The 16,730-nt window shown below is 39.5% G+C and overlaps 1 protein-coding gene and 1 pseudogene across 1 annotated transcript in view; one reads left to right on the top strand and one right to left on the bottom strand.

Moving 5' to 3' along the window:
• Positions 1 to 16,730, bottom strand: part of LRP2 (LDL receptor related protein 2) — a 180,244-nt gene that overhangs the window by 55,216 nt on the left and 108,298 nt on the right. Inside the window, exons 40-48 of the mRNA XM_040636652.1 lie at positions 14,333 to 15,253; positions 14,035 to 14,200; positions 13,467 to 13,625; positions 12,041 to 12,327; positions 11,109 to 11,312; positions 9,964 to 10,206; positions 5,930 to 6,055; positions 4,496 to 4,615; positions 1,764 to 1,895 (exon numbers count right to left, since the gene is read on the bottom strand). Coding sequence (XP_040492586.1) covers positions 1,764 to 1,895; positions 4,496 to 4,615; positions 5,930 to 6,055; positions 9,964 to 10,206; positions 11,109 to 11,312; positions 12,041 to 12,327; positions 13,467 to 13,625; positions 14,035 to 14,200; positions 14,333 to 15,253 — 2,358 coding nt within the window. The remainder of the gene's footprint in view (positions 1 to 1,763; positions 1,896 to 4,495; positions 4,616 to 5,929; positions 6,056 to 9,963; positions 10,207 to 11,108; positions 11,313 to 12,040; positions 12,328 to 13,466; positions 13,626 to 14,034; positions 14,201 to 14,332; positions 15,254 to 16,730) is intronic.
• On the top strand, positions 6,590 to 7,427 carry LOC121105818 (annotated as a pseudogene).

The following is a 16,730-nucleotide window of genomic DNA, read 5'->3' as shown; positions in this document are numbered from 1 at the left end:
ATAACAGATGATAATAAAAAAATACCTTCAAAATTCCATTTTAATTGCTCTGGACCTTGAATTTTTTTTTCAGAAGAAATAAACATAATAAAACACCTCACTTAGTTTCCCATAAAATTAATGTAAAATCGTATTTTTCCCTTAGAGCTTCAGAGAACCACTCCCATTTTGTTACCTGTATACCAAAAATGCCTTACACTTGGTAAAATTTTTTGGTTAACAAAGCGTAATTACAAAAACACAATGTGAGATAGGTATTTTTATGCCAATTCTACGGATAAAAATTGAAGCTCAAACCAGATGGCTCCAAGTCCTAGAACTTTCTAAAGACCTAGGGCTTCAAACATAGGTCTTTTTTCCCCCAAATTCAGGCTTTTTCAACTACATTACAACTACCACCCAAGTAGAATTAGGGTATATGTTGGGGGGGGGGAATATGTCAACAAGTCTTGTCAAAAACCATGATACTGTTAGGAAAGAAAAGAGATGCTAACATATAATCATCAATGTCTGTAGAATAAAAAAAAACAAAAAACAAAAAAAAAACCCTGGCATTTTGGGGCATCTGGGTGGCTCCAGTCGGTTAAGCATCTGCCTTCGGCTCAGGTCATGGTCCCAGGGTCCTGGGATTGAGCCCAGTCCCCCTGCTCAGTGGGGAGTCTGCTTCGCCCTCTGCCTCTCCCCACTGGCTTGTGCTCTCTCTATCTCTCACTTACTCTCTTTCTCTCAAATAAATAAAGTCTTTTTTTAAAAAAACAGCATCTTATCCAACCTCACTGTGGATGAATGGGAGACAAAAGAGGGGGTGTCTTGGTGAGGGGAGGTGGGAGAAGTACATGCCACAGTTTATGTTTGTACAGCTGCCAACTACCCATTTCAATGGGCGGAGTACACGTGGAGCTATAGACAGCCACCGAAGTCAATGACATATGGGGTTATGATGAAACGCAAACATCAGGGAGCCATTGTTTTTATTGCTCTACCACGGAAAGACACTTTTCTAAGACATCGTAGTTAAAAGAGTTCCCTGCTCTGTTTGTAATGGAAAATGGTGTTCCACAAACCACCCTCCTTCTACCCACTCCTTCTACCTCCTTCTACCCATAACAGCAACAGGGTAATAGATTATACTGGAGGCACAGTTTTAACTGCTACACTGTTTAAAGCTGCTACTACTACTGGCCAGTTGCTAACTGAATAATAATTTAAAACAAAAAACAAAAAACAAAAAAAGATTGGCCACTTGAGTTCTCTTTATCTGCTCCAGAAGTGTAGGACATTATTTCTGTTAGCTAAATGCAAAAGAAAGACAATAAACATTAAAATCCTTTTTTATCATTTTAAAGTGTTTAAGTGGATGCGATCAAATAATTTCGGAGTGGAGGGGTGTCTGGGTGGCGCAGCCGTTAAGCGTCTGCCTTTGTCTCAGGGCGTGATCCCGGCGTTCTGGGATGGAGCCCCACATCAGGCTCCTCCACTAGGAACCTGCTTCTTCCTCCCCCACTCCCCCTGCTTGTGTTCCCTCTCTCACTGGCTCTCTCTCTCTGTCAAATAAATAAATAAAATCTTTAAAAAAAAAAAAACAAAAAAACCCACAAAAAACAAAACCCAATTTCGGAGTGGAGAAATAAAGGTAACATTTTATCAGCATACAGTCAATTGAAGTGGAACCTGCCTGACAGTCATACTCTCCAAAGACAAAAATCAACCTCCTGAGTTTCCTTGGAATGTAACTCTGCGGAGGAACGAATGGTTTCTCTTACCACAGTGGTGCCTTTCATCCTCATCACTCATGTCCCCACAGTCATTGTCCCCGTCACAGATCCATTCCTCTCGAATGCACCTCCCACTGTCACACTTGAACTCGTTACTTAAGCATGTTGCTTCAAGGTAGTCTGTGAAAAGATAAAAAATGAATCCTCAGGGAAAAACGCGGTTTGCAGTCCAAAAAATCTTAGGAGAAGCCTGCTAACAAATGGGTTGTCTAAAAAACCTGACTCAGAGCATTACCTAGCTACCTACAGCTATGCTGGGTCCTCCAAGGAGACTGTCCCAGGGACCAGGGGTCGGAGACTGAAGTAGTTGACGGTGCAAAACCCTCATTATTTTTCGTTGCTAGGATGGGATTTGATATTTCCTTATAGGTATGATAGAGAAATAATAGTCTTTTCCCAAGGGGATACAAATTACGATTTCACACATTTCATTTTTAAGTCTACTTTCATCCAAAAACACTTTGTTTGATGCAAACCATCCCCCCGGCATGGCTGATCCCATTTTCCTGCTCTCTTTTTGCTGTTTCCCATAGTACTTACCACCTTTCAACATGCTATACAATTTACTTCTGTTTGTTGCCTGTGTTCCCTCACTAGAATAGAAGCCCAGTTTGAGCAGGGATCTTTGACTTATTCACTGATATAGCCCCAAAGTGTCTAGAACATAAGTGCTCAATAAATATTTGTTGAATTTAACTGGTAAGACACCCTTATGCTTTAATTTAGTCACCACTGACTCAAATTCTTTCATCATAAACCCACATGTCCTTATCAACTATTTGTCATAGGCCCATACACACAGGGTCCCCTCAAAATTAACCTAAGGCAAAAGTAAATTAAATTTTAACCATTAAAAATACAGCACAGTGATAACAGGTAGGAGAAACAGGACCTTTCGTAAGCTGCTAAGAAAGGAGTGTACATCACCACAGCCTTTTTAAGAGACATAGCCCTTCTGGCACAACAACACAAAAACACTTATAGAAATCTAGTTTATAAGAGTCTTCCCACATATGCACAAAGAGTTTTCTAAAAGGATGTTAAAATAAATAATAGGTTTTCATTCTAGCATTATTTTTCATGGTGAAAAAATGAAAACAACCTAAAAGTCCATCAGTTAGGAAAAGGAAAAGACACATGGGCCATCCACACGTCAGAGTAATATTCAACTGTGCAAAGGAATGAGTAGATCCGTGTTCACCAACATGCTGACAAGGTGTTGTTAAACTGAAAGGGGCAAATCTGCAGAAAAATACGCCTAGTAGGGCCTCTATTTGTGTTTTTAAAAACTATGCATTAGGATATACAGAAAAAGGTGAATTCACACCCACCTTCGCAGTGATTATCTCTGGGGAGTGAGATTAGAGAAGGCCGAGAAAACAGAAATTTCGCCTTTTTGTATACATCTTATGACTTCTTTAAAATAATAGTCCTTCATATTATGAGAATGTATTCATAAATATGACAGGAAGTTGGTACCACTTACTGGCTTCAGTTCCCATGGAAAAGTTTGGAAACTATACTTACTCTTCACATATTTGAACCAATCATTCATATGTCTAAACCAATCTCTAACGCTATTCTACTCACCTAACAGTTACGTATTTCCATTACAGATCCTCAAAACTACATGTCCTTTGCTTTCTACAAAACTTTCAGTGTTTGGGAAAAAGAACTTGGCAAAGAGCTTCAAATACCACTCTCCTGAGAGGGAATAGGAACAGAAAATAGTCTAAATTTAGCTGTAAAACTATAAAAATGGTACTAAGAAAATACTCCTCAAATAAAAACTTTTATATATGATGATTTTGTTGCAGATGATTGCATTATAATAGAGGAAAAATAAAAGCCATCCAAATGCTTAAAATAGAGGTAATTAACTCGAAGATAATACAACTACTTGATGGACTATTATACTGCCATTAAAAAGGAGTATGCAGACTGTGTCAGCAAACTTTCTCTTAACCAGATAGCAAATATTCTAGGCTTACAGGACGTATGTTCTCTGTCACAGCTACCTGACACTGCCATTGTAGCACATAAGCAGCCACAGACAGTATGTTGCTGCATTCTAGTAAAACTTTATAAAGACAGGCAGCTGGCCATGGCCATAGTTTGCAGACTGATTTATTAACAGATAAAAAAGCAATGACAGCTATGTTAAAAAAAAATGTGCCTGAATATAGATTAGAACTTATAAAGGTTAACAGCAGCCTCCAAATACAAATGGGTACAAGTGCCTCCAGGAAGACAACCAGAGGGTCCCTGCAACTTCTTGGGAAACTCAGATGGCCGTGGGACCTTACCTCATAAGCTGGCACATAGACCAGGAGGAGTATGTGTGCCCATAATATGCCCCTTCCCCACATATACGATCATTCCAATCACTTTTGGATCTTCCCACAGCCTTGTGGGCCAGAACTCAACCAAATTCAGAAATTCCAATTCATAGTCAATTAAAATTAGTGGAGTTCTACCAGCCAGGTACAGTGTTAGGTGCATCACCATCATCATCTCATTTCATGGGCATCATTAGCAGTCTCTATATGCTGCTAACAGGTTTTTAGGGACTGTCTGCTGAGTGGTTTCATCCTCTTAGCTGAGAGGAGGAGCAGGGAGTGCAAAGAGTGGGCAGCCATGATCCTAGTCTGTATTTGGAAGTAGTGGAAGAGTTTCTCTAGCCACATCGTAATGCTTGTCACGCTTGCTTGCTCTCTTACCGCAAGTGGCAGGTTCATCAGAGCCATCAGGACAATCTCCTTCCTCATCACAGTACCAATGTCTCGGGATACAACGTCCAGATGTGCAGGGAAATTCATCACTGCTGCACGTGTGAGAAGCTGAGGACGGAGGTAAAACCCAGGAGTAAAACACAAGCTTGTTCCCATCAGTCTTAACCATCTGCCCATAGCTCTGAACTAGGTAACTGGTACCAGGGAAGGAATACTGAGGCCTGGGGAAAGGGTTTTATATAAGCTTTCCATGGGGAGGAAGGGTTAGGGGGGAGAGAGAAGGCAGACAATATTGTTCCAGCCTTCCAGAATTTTTCTTTGTAGATTCTAGAAACCCAACAATAAACTGTATTTGTTAGAAATATCAAAGAAATATTTTTTTGATACATGAAACCACAAGTTATGGATAAGAAGACTTGGTTCTATGTTGTCTGCTGTAACCTAAGATTAAATAAATTCTATGGAAATAATATTAAAAGCAAAAACAACATATAACCGTATCTGATCTCAACCCACATGGTTCTAAAGAGACAATTGTCCTCTTATTCATCCTTGTTATATGGGATCTTTATTTGAGTAAATGACTCTACTTATGTTTGAATACTGATTCTTGTCTCATGTAACCTTAGGTAGCTCTGGTCAGATGTATTTTCTAAATTGTTATGTGGGTACAAAGTAGAATCAAGTCTTATAATTCTTCTCATCTTGTTTTGGCCCAAGAATATCTGATGATTTGCCAGGGGTAAAATTGATAAAGGAGCAGAGATCCCTGAGAGGTCAGCACTGTCTCTAATCTATAGGTCCCTATCTAATGGCTACATCCTGAATCCCGCTTCCTTCTGCTGCTGTTAACACAACTGACACCTGTTCTTGGCCTATACCCTGCCCTGGTGATAATTACTAAATTCTTAAATTATGCACCTATTATACTAATAACCTCAAAGTTACCGAGCTTAAGGAAGGCCTATAAATACAGGAAAATGCTTGACTGAACCAAATTGCTAACAATATGAAATAAAGTTTCTGAAATTCAACCATATTAAAAAGATAGGAAAGTTCTTTCAGTTACTAATGGTAACTGTAATCATAGTAAGAGTAAATATAAGGCCTTGACATGCACATTCTGCCTAGGGCTCCTGAAGACAAAAGGCCCTCGACTGGGGAAAATGGCTCTGCAATTGCAAAAGGTCAGGTATCAGAGCAGGTCTCTGGAAGAAAAATTTGGAGTAGAGAATCCATCCAGAGAACAGAGACAGGGGCTGCTTATGCTCTTCTAATCACATCCTAAAGGAACTGCCCACTGCATTTACTTATCCAGCCAACTTGAGGTGACAAGTAGCCTAAACACCTAGCCCATGTGTCCGTGTATTAGCTGCAGACATGCATCCCTGGAACACAGAAGGAAGAGCACGTTTCTCTTACCACAGAAAACAGGGCTTTCATCACTCATGTCTCCACAGTCATTGTCTTCATCACACAAGTAAAAATGAGGAATGCAAATGTTTGTCGTCTGACATTTTACATATCCGGGATGGCAGGTGCGATCAGCTTGGAAAAGATAGCCAGATAAACATTTGGAACAGACCCACCACATATACAGGGCATTGAAAATGTCCATGCTAACAGAGCTACTGGACTCAAAACACCAGAAGGGAGGCATGTTTAAAGCTCTCGCAGAGCCATCATCCACAACAGCTATTTCTCACCATCACTTCTCAAGTAAAAAGAGATTTCCAGCTGATGGGAGGGGGAGCATGCTTACTTTGTAATTTAAGTCATCTATTTTAATTATTTAATAGCACCAACAAGAGTCCTAACTCTCAGTTAAATAACCTATGGTATAGCCACACGATGGAGTAGTATGCAGCTATAAAAAGGAATGAAGAAGATCTCTACACATTGATAAGAAATGACAGTATGATCTCCAGCATATGTTGTTAACAGAAAGAAAGCAAGATTCAAAACCACGGGCTATCTTCCATGTGAGAAAAAGAATATGACTGTGAGTGAGAGAGAGTGTGTGTGTGTGTGTGTGTGTGTGTGTGTGTGTGTTTGTGTGTAGTCAGGGAGAGAATGCTTATATTAAGAAACAATAATGAATCTCTCCTCCAGCCATCCAAGATGTTGAAAGGAAAGAAGGCTAAGGGGAAGAAGGTGGTCCCGGCCCCTTCTATTGTGAAGAAGCAGGAGGTCAAGAAAGCGGTCCATCCTCTGTCTGAGTAAAGGCCCAAGATTTCTGGCATCGGTCAGGACATCTAGCCCCAAAGGGACCCCATTAACTTTGTCAAATGGCCCAGCTGCATCCTGCTATGGCGGCAAAGGGCTATTCTCTATAAACGTCTTCAAGTGCCTCCCGCAACTAACCACTTCATGCAGGCCTTGGATCGCCAAAGAGCTTCTCAACTGCTTAAGCTGGCCCATGAATAGAGACCTGAGACAAAGCAAGGGAAGAAGAAGAGAATGTTGGTCCAGGCTGAGAGAAAGCTGTCAGCAAAGGGGACGTCCCCATTAAGAGGCCGCCTGTCCTTCTAGCTGGAGTTAATACTGTCACCACCTTGGTGGAAAACAAGAAGCCTCAGCTGGTACTGACTGAACATGATGTGGATCCCACTGAGCCGGCTGTCTTCCGGCCTGCCCTGTATTGTAAGATGGGGTTCCCTACTGCTTTATCAAGGGGAAGGCCAGGCTGGGACGTCTGGTGCACAGGAACACCTATACCCGTGTCACCTTTACACCAGTTAACTGGGAAGACAAAGGAGCTCCAGCTGAGCTAGCGGAAGCGATCAGGACCAATTACAATGACAGATAGGATGACATCCATGGTCAGTGGGGAAGCAGTGACCTGGGTCCAAAGCCGGTGGCTCACAGTGCCAAGTTGGAAAAGGCAAAGGCTAAAGGACTGGCCACCAAACCAGGCTAAGTGGATGTTCTCGAATTTTCTGTACATAAAAGTAATAAAAAGTTCTCTTTCAGCTAGTGTCCCAAAAAATGATGAAAAAATAAAACCTATGTCACACCTATGGATAGATTGAGAATAGTTCAGAGTGAGTGGGATAGAGAAGACAAGGAGGAAAGACTGCTGTGAACATCCCTCACCATGCAATTTTGACCATGGAACCATGTACATTTTTTTGTATAAATAAAAACAATGGGGGGAAAATGGAAAAAGGAAACCAATTCCTAAAGTTTGGAAATAGTAACAGAAGCAAATACTACATCAAGTTAATAGCATATTAACATTCAGAGAAAAAAAATTCAAGAGACTTTAAAACTAGTATTTTGACTACATTGCAGGACATAATCTAAGAAAAAGAGGGACCTAAAAATCTTAAATTATGATTAGTGGATTTATTGGTAGTAGTATTATTTGTGTGGTTATTTTGAAATTATAGGCATTTCGAAATTATGGTAGAATAAATCAAGTACGTAAATATGTTAATGTCATCAGAAACCAATATTTTAAGCATAAGAGAGACAGGATTATAAAATCTAAGTTAAAAAAATTGTAATCTTAAATTAAAATGGAAAGACCAATACAAACCCTTTTTCCTTAAAAATTGAATCTCCTAGCTTCGTACACTGAAAAGCCCTGGAAGCAATGAGAGCCAAACAGAAATGGGCAACTCAACACTGTGGTAATCTCTAAATCCACAAAAGGAATGAGCTCTCTTTCCAGCTCTGAGATAGGAAATGGACCGAATGGGCCAAGTCAAAATAACAAGAGGAGCCAACTTAACAGAGCTCCTACTGGCCTAAGATAAGGAAGTTGAGCACCGGAAACATTAAATGACTTTACTGAACTAAAATTCATCAAATATGTAAAAATCCATCAGTCTAATACTAAAATCAGAACAAGATAAAAAATTAGTGCCCATTGATCACCAACTCATTACTCTGAAAACTGAAAAAACTGAAAAAAAAGGGCGCAACTGAAAGAATCAAGCGTTTTTCCTACAGAATTGTACTTCAGGGTAACCAAACAGTTGATAAGGAAAATTTCTTCCTTATGGAACTTTACCAAATATACGTAAAAGAAATAATAGAATTTTTAAATGCCTATTTTGTAACCCTTAAAGAAATAATGGATTTATAGAACAACCATCCATGTATGCTAAAACCACTGGGTAGCAGGTTGATCGGGAAGTTCTTAAGGCAAGACTCAGGCTGACTTCTAAATCCACCAATTAGTCTTATCACGACTTGAAGTGAAACAACCAAGTATTTCGTGTTTCACGATGTGATGCAACAGGAAATACATGGTTCCACCTATGGAGAATTCTTACTCAAAGAACTGAACTTCATGTAATCAGACCCCTAGGTGCAAATTCCAGTTAATAGGAAATAAGAGGGACAAAATAAATGGCTCAATTAAGCAATTAGTCAAATCCACAATGTGGGAGATTCCACAGGACAAATCAATGGCATTGGAAAAAAACGGGCACTGCTGAGGCATAAAAGAGATTAAAGAGTTATAATCACCAAAATCAACGTGTAGACCTTGTCTGAATGCTAATGTGAGCAGAGCGACTGCATAAAGACATTTGGGGAATAATGATAAAAGATGAATACAGACGGAGTATTCAAGTAAGTATTGTCAGTTTTTCCAGGCATCATTATGGCATGGTGGCTGGTTTTCAAAATGCCTTCCTAAGTGACATGCACGTCTGAGACTTGCTTTATAATATTCAGGGGGGAAAAAGTCAGGGGAAATGGATGAAATAGATTGACCATTTGTTGATAAAGGTTGAAGTTGGATAATGGATACATTTTTACTATTCTTTCTACTTTGGTGTATGTTTGAAATCTTCCATAAGGAGTTCTTTTAAAAGGCATATCCAAATAAACATTGTATGTCACTCTACCTACAAGAGCAGCGAGCTTATAACTATATCCAAACCGAAAATGTATCGGAATTTACACACTGCTCTTTTCTTTTCCCTAGATGCTGAAGAGCAAATCCCAGAAATTTCGGAAAAAATCAACAACACAATTTACCAGAAAAATGAAAGAAAGAAATCATTTCAGTCAACACCACACTATACAGCTTTCTGCATAACAAACATTAACCACAACACACGTAGGCAACAGTTTTTGTCAGTAACTGCTGGTAAAAGTTTCAGAACAATCAAAAATTTTGTCAAGTGACTTTTTCGTCTGGCAGATACGTAAACCAAGGATAAAATATTTGAGGTTAAAATATTCAGTGGTCATGTGGGTCCATACATTTAGGTGAATAATTCAAATATAGTAAAGTTGTTTTTAAAAACCATTTAGCAGAATATATTAAAATGAAATTCATGTTCTAGATGAATATTTAGGGATTTTTCTTCAGAAACCCTTTGTTTCTATGTAAAAATTATCTCCCATGAAGTGAAAGAGACTCGAAAAAACAAAACACAAAAAACAACAAAAAAGATTTCAGACCCCAAAGCAAAGTAAGTACTTGATGGACTTACAGCAATTTTTCTCGTCTGAGGTATCGTTATCATGGCAGTTGTTGATGCCGTTGCAGACAAACTGAAGAGGAATGCACCTTCCGTTACCGCAGGTGAACTCCACAGTGGCATTACAGTCCCTGAACAAGCACCCTGCCTCATCGCTGTTGTCACCACAGTCATTGTAGTGGTCACAGCGGTAATGGTATTGGACACATCGCCCATTGGCGCAGGTGAAGGCTGTCGGGTGGCAGGTGTGAAACGCTAAGAGGAAGAAAAAACATTGAAGAGACTTCTTGATTAGAGCATCATCCTAGTTTCTAAAAAAAATACAGTCAAATAAAATGGATACTTTTGAGTTTACCTTCTAAAGCCAAAAGGGCTGCAAAACGGACTGCATGCAAAGTGAGACAAACTTTAAATTAGATTAAACAAAATATGTTGTATACTTTAAGGAAATTAGGTATTTCAAATGTCACAGTCACTTCATTTCTCTATCATCTCCATTTAAAATTTTATCCCAATCACAGAAAAGCACGCAAATACAACTTCTTTGGGGAAAATAAAACTCTTAGCCCCTACACAGTCAATTGGAAAAATGTGGCTAACTTCTAGTGTTTTACTCACCCCATCCAGATGGAAGCTAAATCCTGAAGGATCTCAATAAATTACTAATGATCCTTCTACTATGAAAATTAGTAAAATGATAACAATCACCTATTAGAGCTCTTAGTTCCATGCTAAATTATGTTTGGCATGCACCAATACCCATGCTGTACGTTTTTATATATTGTTTCTCTCACTCCTCACAAAAATCCTAGCAATAGCTCCATCAACAGATGAGATGTGTGAGGCTCAGACAGGTTAGGTCACTTTCCCATGGCTGCACAGACTGTAAACAGCATAGCTAGGATTTTAATCCAGCACCTTTGCTCTTACCCACTACAGAGGTGCTTTCTAATAAAGCATCATACATTACTCCCTTGCATGTATATCAGCTTATATGTGATTGTTACAGTCTGCGTTCTCAAAATAAATGTTTTCAGTTCGAACAGGACACATAGGCATAAAAGTCACACCTATTCACACACAGCAGGACTCTGTACCAAACACTTGGCAAAAAGACAAGTGCACCGCCTAATGAAAGCTCCAAGAGTCCAACTCACCACAGACGCCTTCCAGCTCATCGCTGCCATCACCACAGTCATTATCATTGTCACATTTCCACTGCTCTGAGATGCAGTGCCCATTGAGGCAGGTGAACTTGGAACTGTCACACCGTGTACCATTGTCCACAATGCAATGCTTTTTGTTGTTGGCCAAATACCAGTGGCCCTCGTGTGGACACTGGCACTCAGCACCACTCGGACCTGAAAAAAAGTTGGCCCAGAAAGCAAAAGATTTGTATAGCAACCATTCATATTTTCTCTTTCAGAATAGCAGTGGCAATATTTCCGTATTAAAGACACTATAGAAACTCTTCCCATCAGCCTCTCAACTATATTCTGTGTCATTTTTCCATGAAGAACAACCACCAATTCTAGTAAGTGTGGCTAATTCACCCTATCTTTAACAACAAGCTCTTGCCTACACTGAAACAATAGCAATGACTCTCCCTTCTTAGCAACATCTGTAAAACAATCATATCAAAAGATACATCTTTCTGTGACTCTGTTGCTATCTATAAAGCACACTATGAAATACATAGCATCATACTTCAAAATATCATCAGAGATATTTCAAACTATAAAGAGTACCTCCCAGGTGGAAGAACTAGATCCTTTCCTAAGGGAGGTAAGCTCGTTGATGGAATTTCTATTCAAGTCATGAAGTTTGGCAGCCAAAGACCCCATCTTTCGTTCTACTTTCACCACGCTTGCGTCAAAATTTCCTTCATAAGAGGGCTCCATATCAAATAGAAAAGAAACCTGCCAAAGTCTTCCTCTAAGCCTACAAACCCCCAAATCTATTTTATGAATTACCCTGAAATGAAGGAGAATTTGGACTTTTTCCCCTGTTAGAGCTGAATACCCCCAGCCTTCCCCACCAGTCATCATTATTACTCTATGTGATTCGATCTTCACGGGCAATGCCTTACCTGGTGCACAAATGTGGCTGCAGCCCCCATTAAACTCGCTGCAAGGATTACTACACTGCGGCTGATGGCTCATGGCAACGCGAATACCGTTAGGCCGGAAGGGAAGACGCACGGTCAGTGCCATCTGACCTGACCCATCATATTTGTTAGCTCGGTAAATTTTTTTCGTGTTCCAGTCAGTCCAATAAATATACTGGCCATAGAGAGTCAAGCTAAAAGGATGAAAGACTGTGTTGACAATGACCTCACGCTGCGTGCCCGTTAGAGTGCTGCGTTCAATCTTCTGCCTAAAATGAAGTAAAAAAGAAAATGTTGGAATCCAGAAAGAGTAAGTACCTCAAATGGCAGCCCAATGCCTGGGCCTAACCATTCCTTTACACAAACCCCCAACTTTCTTTTCAAAAGCAGCATATGGCAGGAAGAAAAATTTCATCTGATGACGGGAGGTCTTCATTTGCTTGTGAAACAATGGCCTATAAAAATCACTGATTTCCAAATAGTAATATAACCCATAAGTAATCCTACAAAGGGAACCAAGCCAAAATTAGAAATAGGAGAGTATTATGAAATAATACACACAATGCATGGACCTCAGTGTTTAGCACACGGTCGTCAATAAAATGTGAATTACTTTTTCCTTCCCACTCCCTTAATGACCTTCTTGATCTGTCATTTACCCAGTACCTTGAGGTATTTACCTATAGTGATCCAAATTCAGACACTAAACATCATTGAGCGCTTCAAATGAGAAGATAAAGGAAGGAGGAGATTGTTAAGTGCTTAGCGTCACAAGCAGAAGATCAAAATCTTAAGAAAATAAGCAATCTAAGTTAAGATTCCTGACATGTAGACACCAGCAATAATAAATGAAATCCTCTCCTCTTTTCAACTATTTCATCAGGATGATTGGAATGTGAGTAATTTCGGGGCTACTTAGAGAAGTTACATGTAAAATTAGAGTTGACAAAAGTTTATAAGGAAAACACTACGAAAATGGCAGAAAAAAATCTATTTGAGAAGATGACCAACAGTCAAAGACTAAAGGAATATGTTTTTAACTGAAGGCTAAAGCCCAGAGGAAACTTAATATCAATGTGCATTTAAAAGTGATTCACATTTTATGATAGTTACATGGGGCCTGGATGTTATAAATTGAGTGATTACATTTGTAATTATAATTGAAATTAACTCATCTAGTAATGTATCATTAGATGCCTTCTAGTTCATAATTATTCAATCTCATGATAGATCAATTTTGACAGGTATATTTACCAGTCTAGAATATAGTTCATAAAACCATGATCCTACATTTTGGCCATGTCTATCTGGCATATTATATTTTCATCATGTTATGCAAATCCCTCCTCTGAAAGTGAAAGCAAGAACTTTTCTTATCAACACCCACAAAAATAATGAAAGAACGTACAGACTGGCATCTGCCCAGTAGAGAAGGTCATTCTCATGGTCCAAAGTGAGCCCATTGGGCCACACCAGGCTGCTATTCACAATAGGTATCCGGAAATTTCCTCCCAGTGTTGCTCTCTCGATTTTGGCATTAGTACCCCAGTCAGTCCAGTACATGTACCTAGTTATTCAAAAGGAGTCATAATTAATTCACCACAAGGAACATCATAATACCTTTTAGTTACAAAAGAATGGCGGCTTTCTTTAACCACAAATCTCACATTAAAATGGCAAATGAAACCCACTCCATTCTCACCTACCCAACTTGCCCAAAAGGGCTTTATTGAGTGACAGCATTAACTCCTAGTATACAGCCCACCTTTCAAACAACAACAGGACTTACATGCCATTCAAAATTACTCATGTTTTTTCACTCTTGAATATATAGCTACAGAGTTTCAAGCCCATAAAATGTTGGCTATCTATGAACATAACATAATTTCAGGCCCCACTCCTTCCAGAAATAAGTATATAGAAATATGAAAAAAAAAAAAAAAAGAAAAGAAATATGAAATAAGACCATGGCATACCCTCGGCAAGGATCTAATACAATTGCTCTTGGCTTTGAAACATGGGCTATCACAGTGCGCTGAGACCCATCCTCAGCCATGGAGTTAATTGTCTGGTTGATGTAGTCACTGTAGTATATTCTTCTATTGATCCAGTCAAAGGCAATGCCATCAGGATTCCCTCTACCTGGATATACACCAACAAACACACACAAATGCATTAGAGTCTCAAAAGGCATTTTAGAACCACACGGTCATCCACGTGGGTTGACTACATTATGTCAACTTCCAAGATAAGTTGCCCCTGGAGTGCCCTTACCTGAAATAATGGCAGTGGGAGACCTGGTCCCTGAATTTAGACTGACATACAAAATCTGACCATTTCCAGATGCTAAAGATTGTGTGAAGTAGATTCTGTTATTTAAGCCGTCATAGACCAGGTCTACAGCAACTCTATCCACACTTATTGCTTCAAAAGGTGGGCTATGAGCCTCCGGGTCCAAGTGTAAGCTTCTCAAGTTATTCTCCAAGGCAAAGATGAGGAAATTTTCTGTTGGAATGGCACAGCTCTTGCCATCACCTTCTAGGGTTCCAAAGGCACAGCCACATTTTGGGGTGTCCAATCCAGGCAGAGCAAAGCAGAAATGGGTGCATCCACCATTATTTTCCAAGCAAGGGTTGTGGTTGACCTCAGCTGGTGACCGGGGCTGAACACTCTGGTCGAAGACAGTCACATCTCTTAGCCAATTGAGATTGTCCCTTATCACTGTTGGTGGCTCAGTGTTTTCTGGTTCCTTGCTAGCTTGGAAGATTTTTTTTAAATTCCTGTCTACCCATATGATAGAATTTCCAAAAACAGTGATGGCATAAGGAGTTGGATAGCGATTGCCATAACCAATGATTTCAGATTCCTCTGCCTCAATACCTATCCTTGCAATTACATCTAAAGAATCATCAACCCAATAAACATAGCCATTGCTATGGTCTACTGCCAAGCCCCGTGGTGTGACAATGCCTTCTGATACAAGCACAGTTCTATTGGTACAATCAAGAAAAGAACGTTCAATCTTTGGGCTTTGCCCATAGTCAGCCCAGAAGAGATATCTATTCTTGGGGTCTACAACAATATCCCTGGGCCTATCTGCAGTGGCTTTAAGGAGAATAAGACGGTAAGTGGTGTTGATCCGCAGAACTTCTATCAGTGTTTCAGACACGAAAGCATTGGTGAAATACAGGTTACCTGCAGGAAAATGAAAGGACATGCTAATAAATGCAAAACCAAGAAGGAACAAGAGAGAACCTTTTCAAATTCAGAACAAAATATAGAAGGATGAGGTTTGGGTCAGTAAATGTTATCTTTTACAAGATAATAAATATCTCAGTTTAGACTTAGAAAAATAAATATTTATTCTTAGGAACTAAAGAAATTGTTTTAGAGCACCTGGGTGGCTCAGTCGTTTGAACATCCAACTCTTGGTTTCGGCTCAGGTCATGGTCTCAGGGTTGGGAGATCCAGCCCTGTGATGAGCCATGTATGAAGCCCCATGTGGGCCTCCACGCTCAGTGGAGTCTATCCCTCTCCCTCTGCCTCTCCCCAACCCTCACACACACTCTTTCTCTATCTCAAATAAATAAATAAATCTTTAAAAAAAATTGTTTCTTCAGATTTAAAGAGAAAGTGCCTGTCTTCAGCTTCTAAAGCAGATTAGAATTCATAGCAAACGTCATAACCCACTTGCTATGGAAAAATTTTTTTCCACAATGTCCTTCATTTTCCACCTGAATGTCTAACACCTAAATCTCCAAACACTCTAATACACATTATCATGGTGTAACTTTGACTCCCAATATGACGAAAGGAGCAAAGAAGAAGAGCCAGCAGCCTCTCAGCTTATTACCGATGTCATCAAGTGCTCCTTATGCTTAGTATTAACTCCAGTCTGACTAGTGTCGCTGTTTCATCACGTGGACCTTCTAAAGCCACCAAAACAAAAACCCATTTGTCTCTGGACATTACGGAAGGATGTAAATGGAGAATAAAAACAACGGTGTGAAGACAGCAGAATGAGTAGAGAGTGATCCCATACTGATTCTACATAGGCAAACGCCTATTGTTGAATGGTCAATTCTGCTACCAAGGGACATCTATTTTGTTCCTAGGTCTGAGTCAAAATTGCTGTGGAGAAATCAGGCCAATATGCAATATGTTACTGGTCTACCCTTCATGTATTCAAATCCTTCCATCCAGGTTTGGCAAACTTTTTCCCTAAAGGACCAGATAGTAAATATTTTAGGCTTTGTAGACCATATGGTTTCTTTCGCAAGTACTCAGGTCCAGCATTGTAAACATGAAAAGCAGTCATGGACAAATGGGCACAGCTGTTTTCCAGTAAAACCTTACTTACAAAAACAGGCATGGTCCAAAGGTACACATTTTCAGTTATAAAAAAGTAAGTACTGAGGATGTACAACATAATGACTATAGTTAATACTGATGTATGGTATGTTTGAAAGTGGTTAAGAGAGTCAATCCTAAGAGCTCTCATTACAGGAGAAAAATTTCTTTTCTTTTCTTCTTTCTTTCCTTTTTACTGTATCTATATGAGATGATGGATGTTAGCTGCTCCTATTGCGATAACCATTTCACAATATATGTAAGTCAAACAATGACGCCATATGCCTTAAACTGATACAGTGATGTGTGTCAATTATTTCTC

This window comes from Ursus maritimus, unplaced genomic scaffold, assembly GCF_017311325.1.
Source record: "Ursus maritimus isolate PB19 unplaced genomic scaffold, ASM1731132v1 scaffold_1, whole genome shotgun sequence".
NCBI classification, from domain to species: domain Eukaryota; kingdom Metazoa; phylum Chordata; class Mammalia; order Carnivora; family Ursidae; genus Ursus; species Ursus maritimus.
Note: the sequence above shows the minus strand (reverse complement) of the source record. Positions and strands in the feature narration are given on the sequence as shown.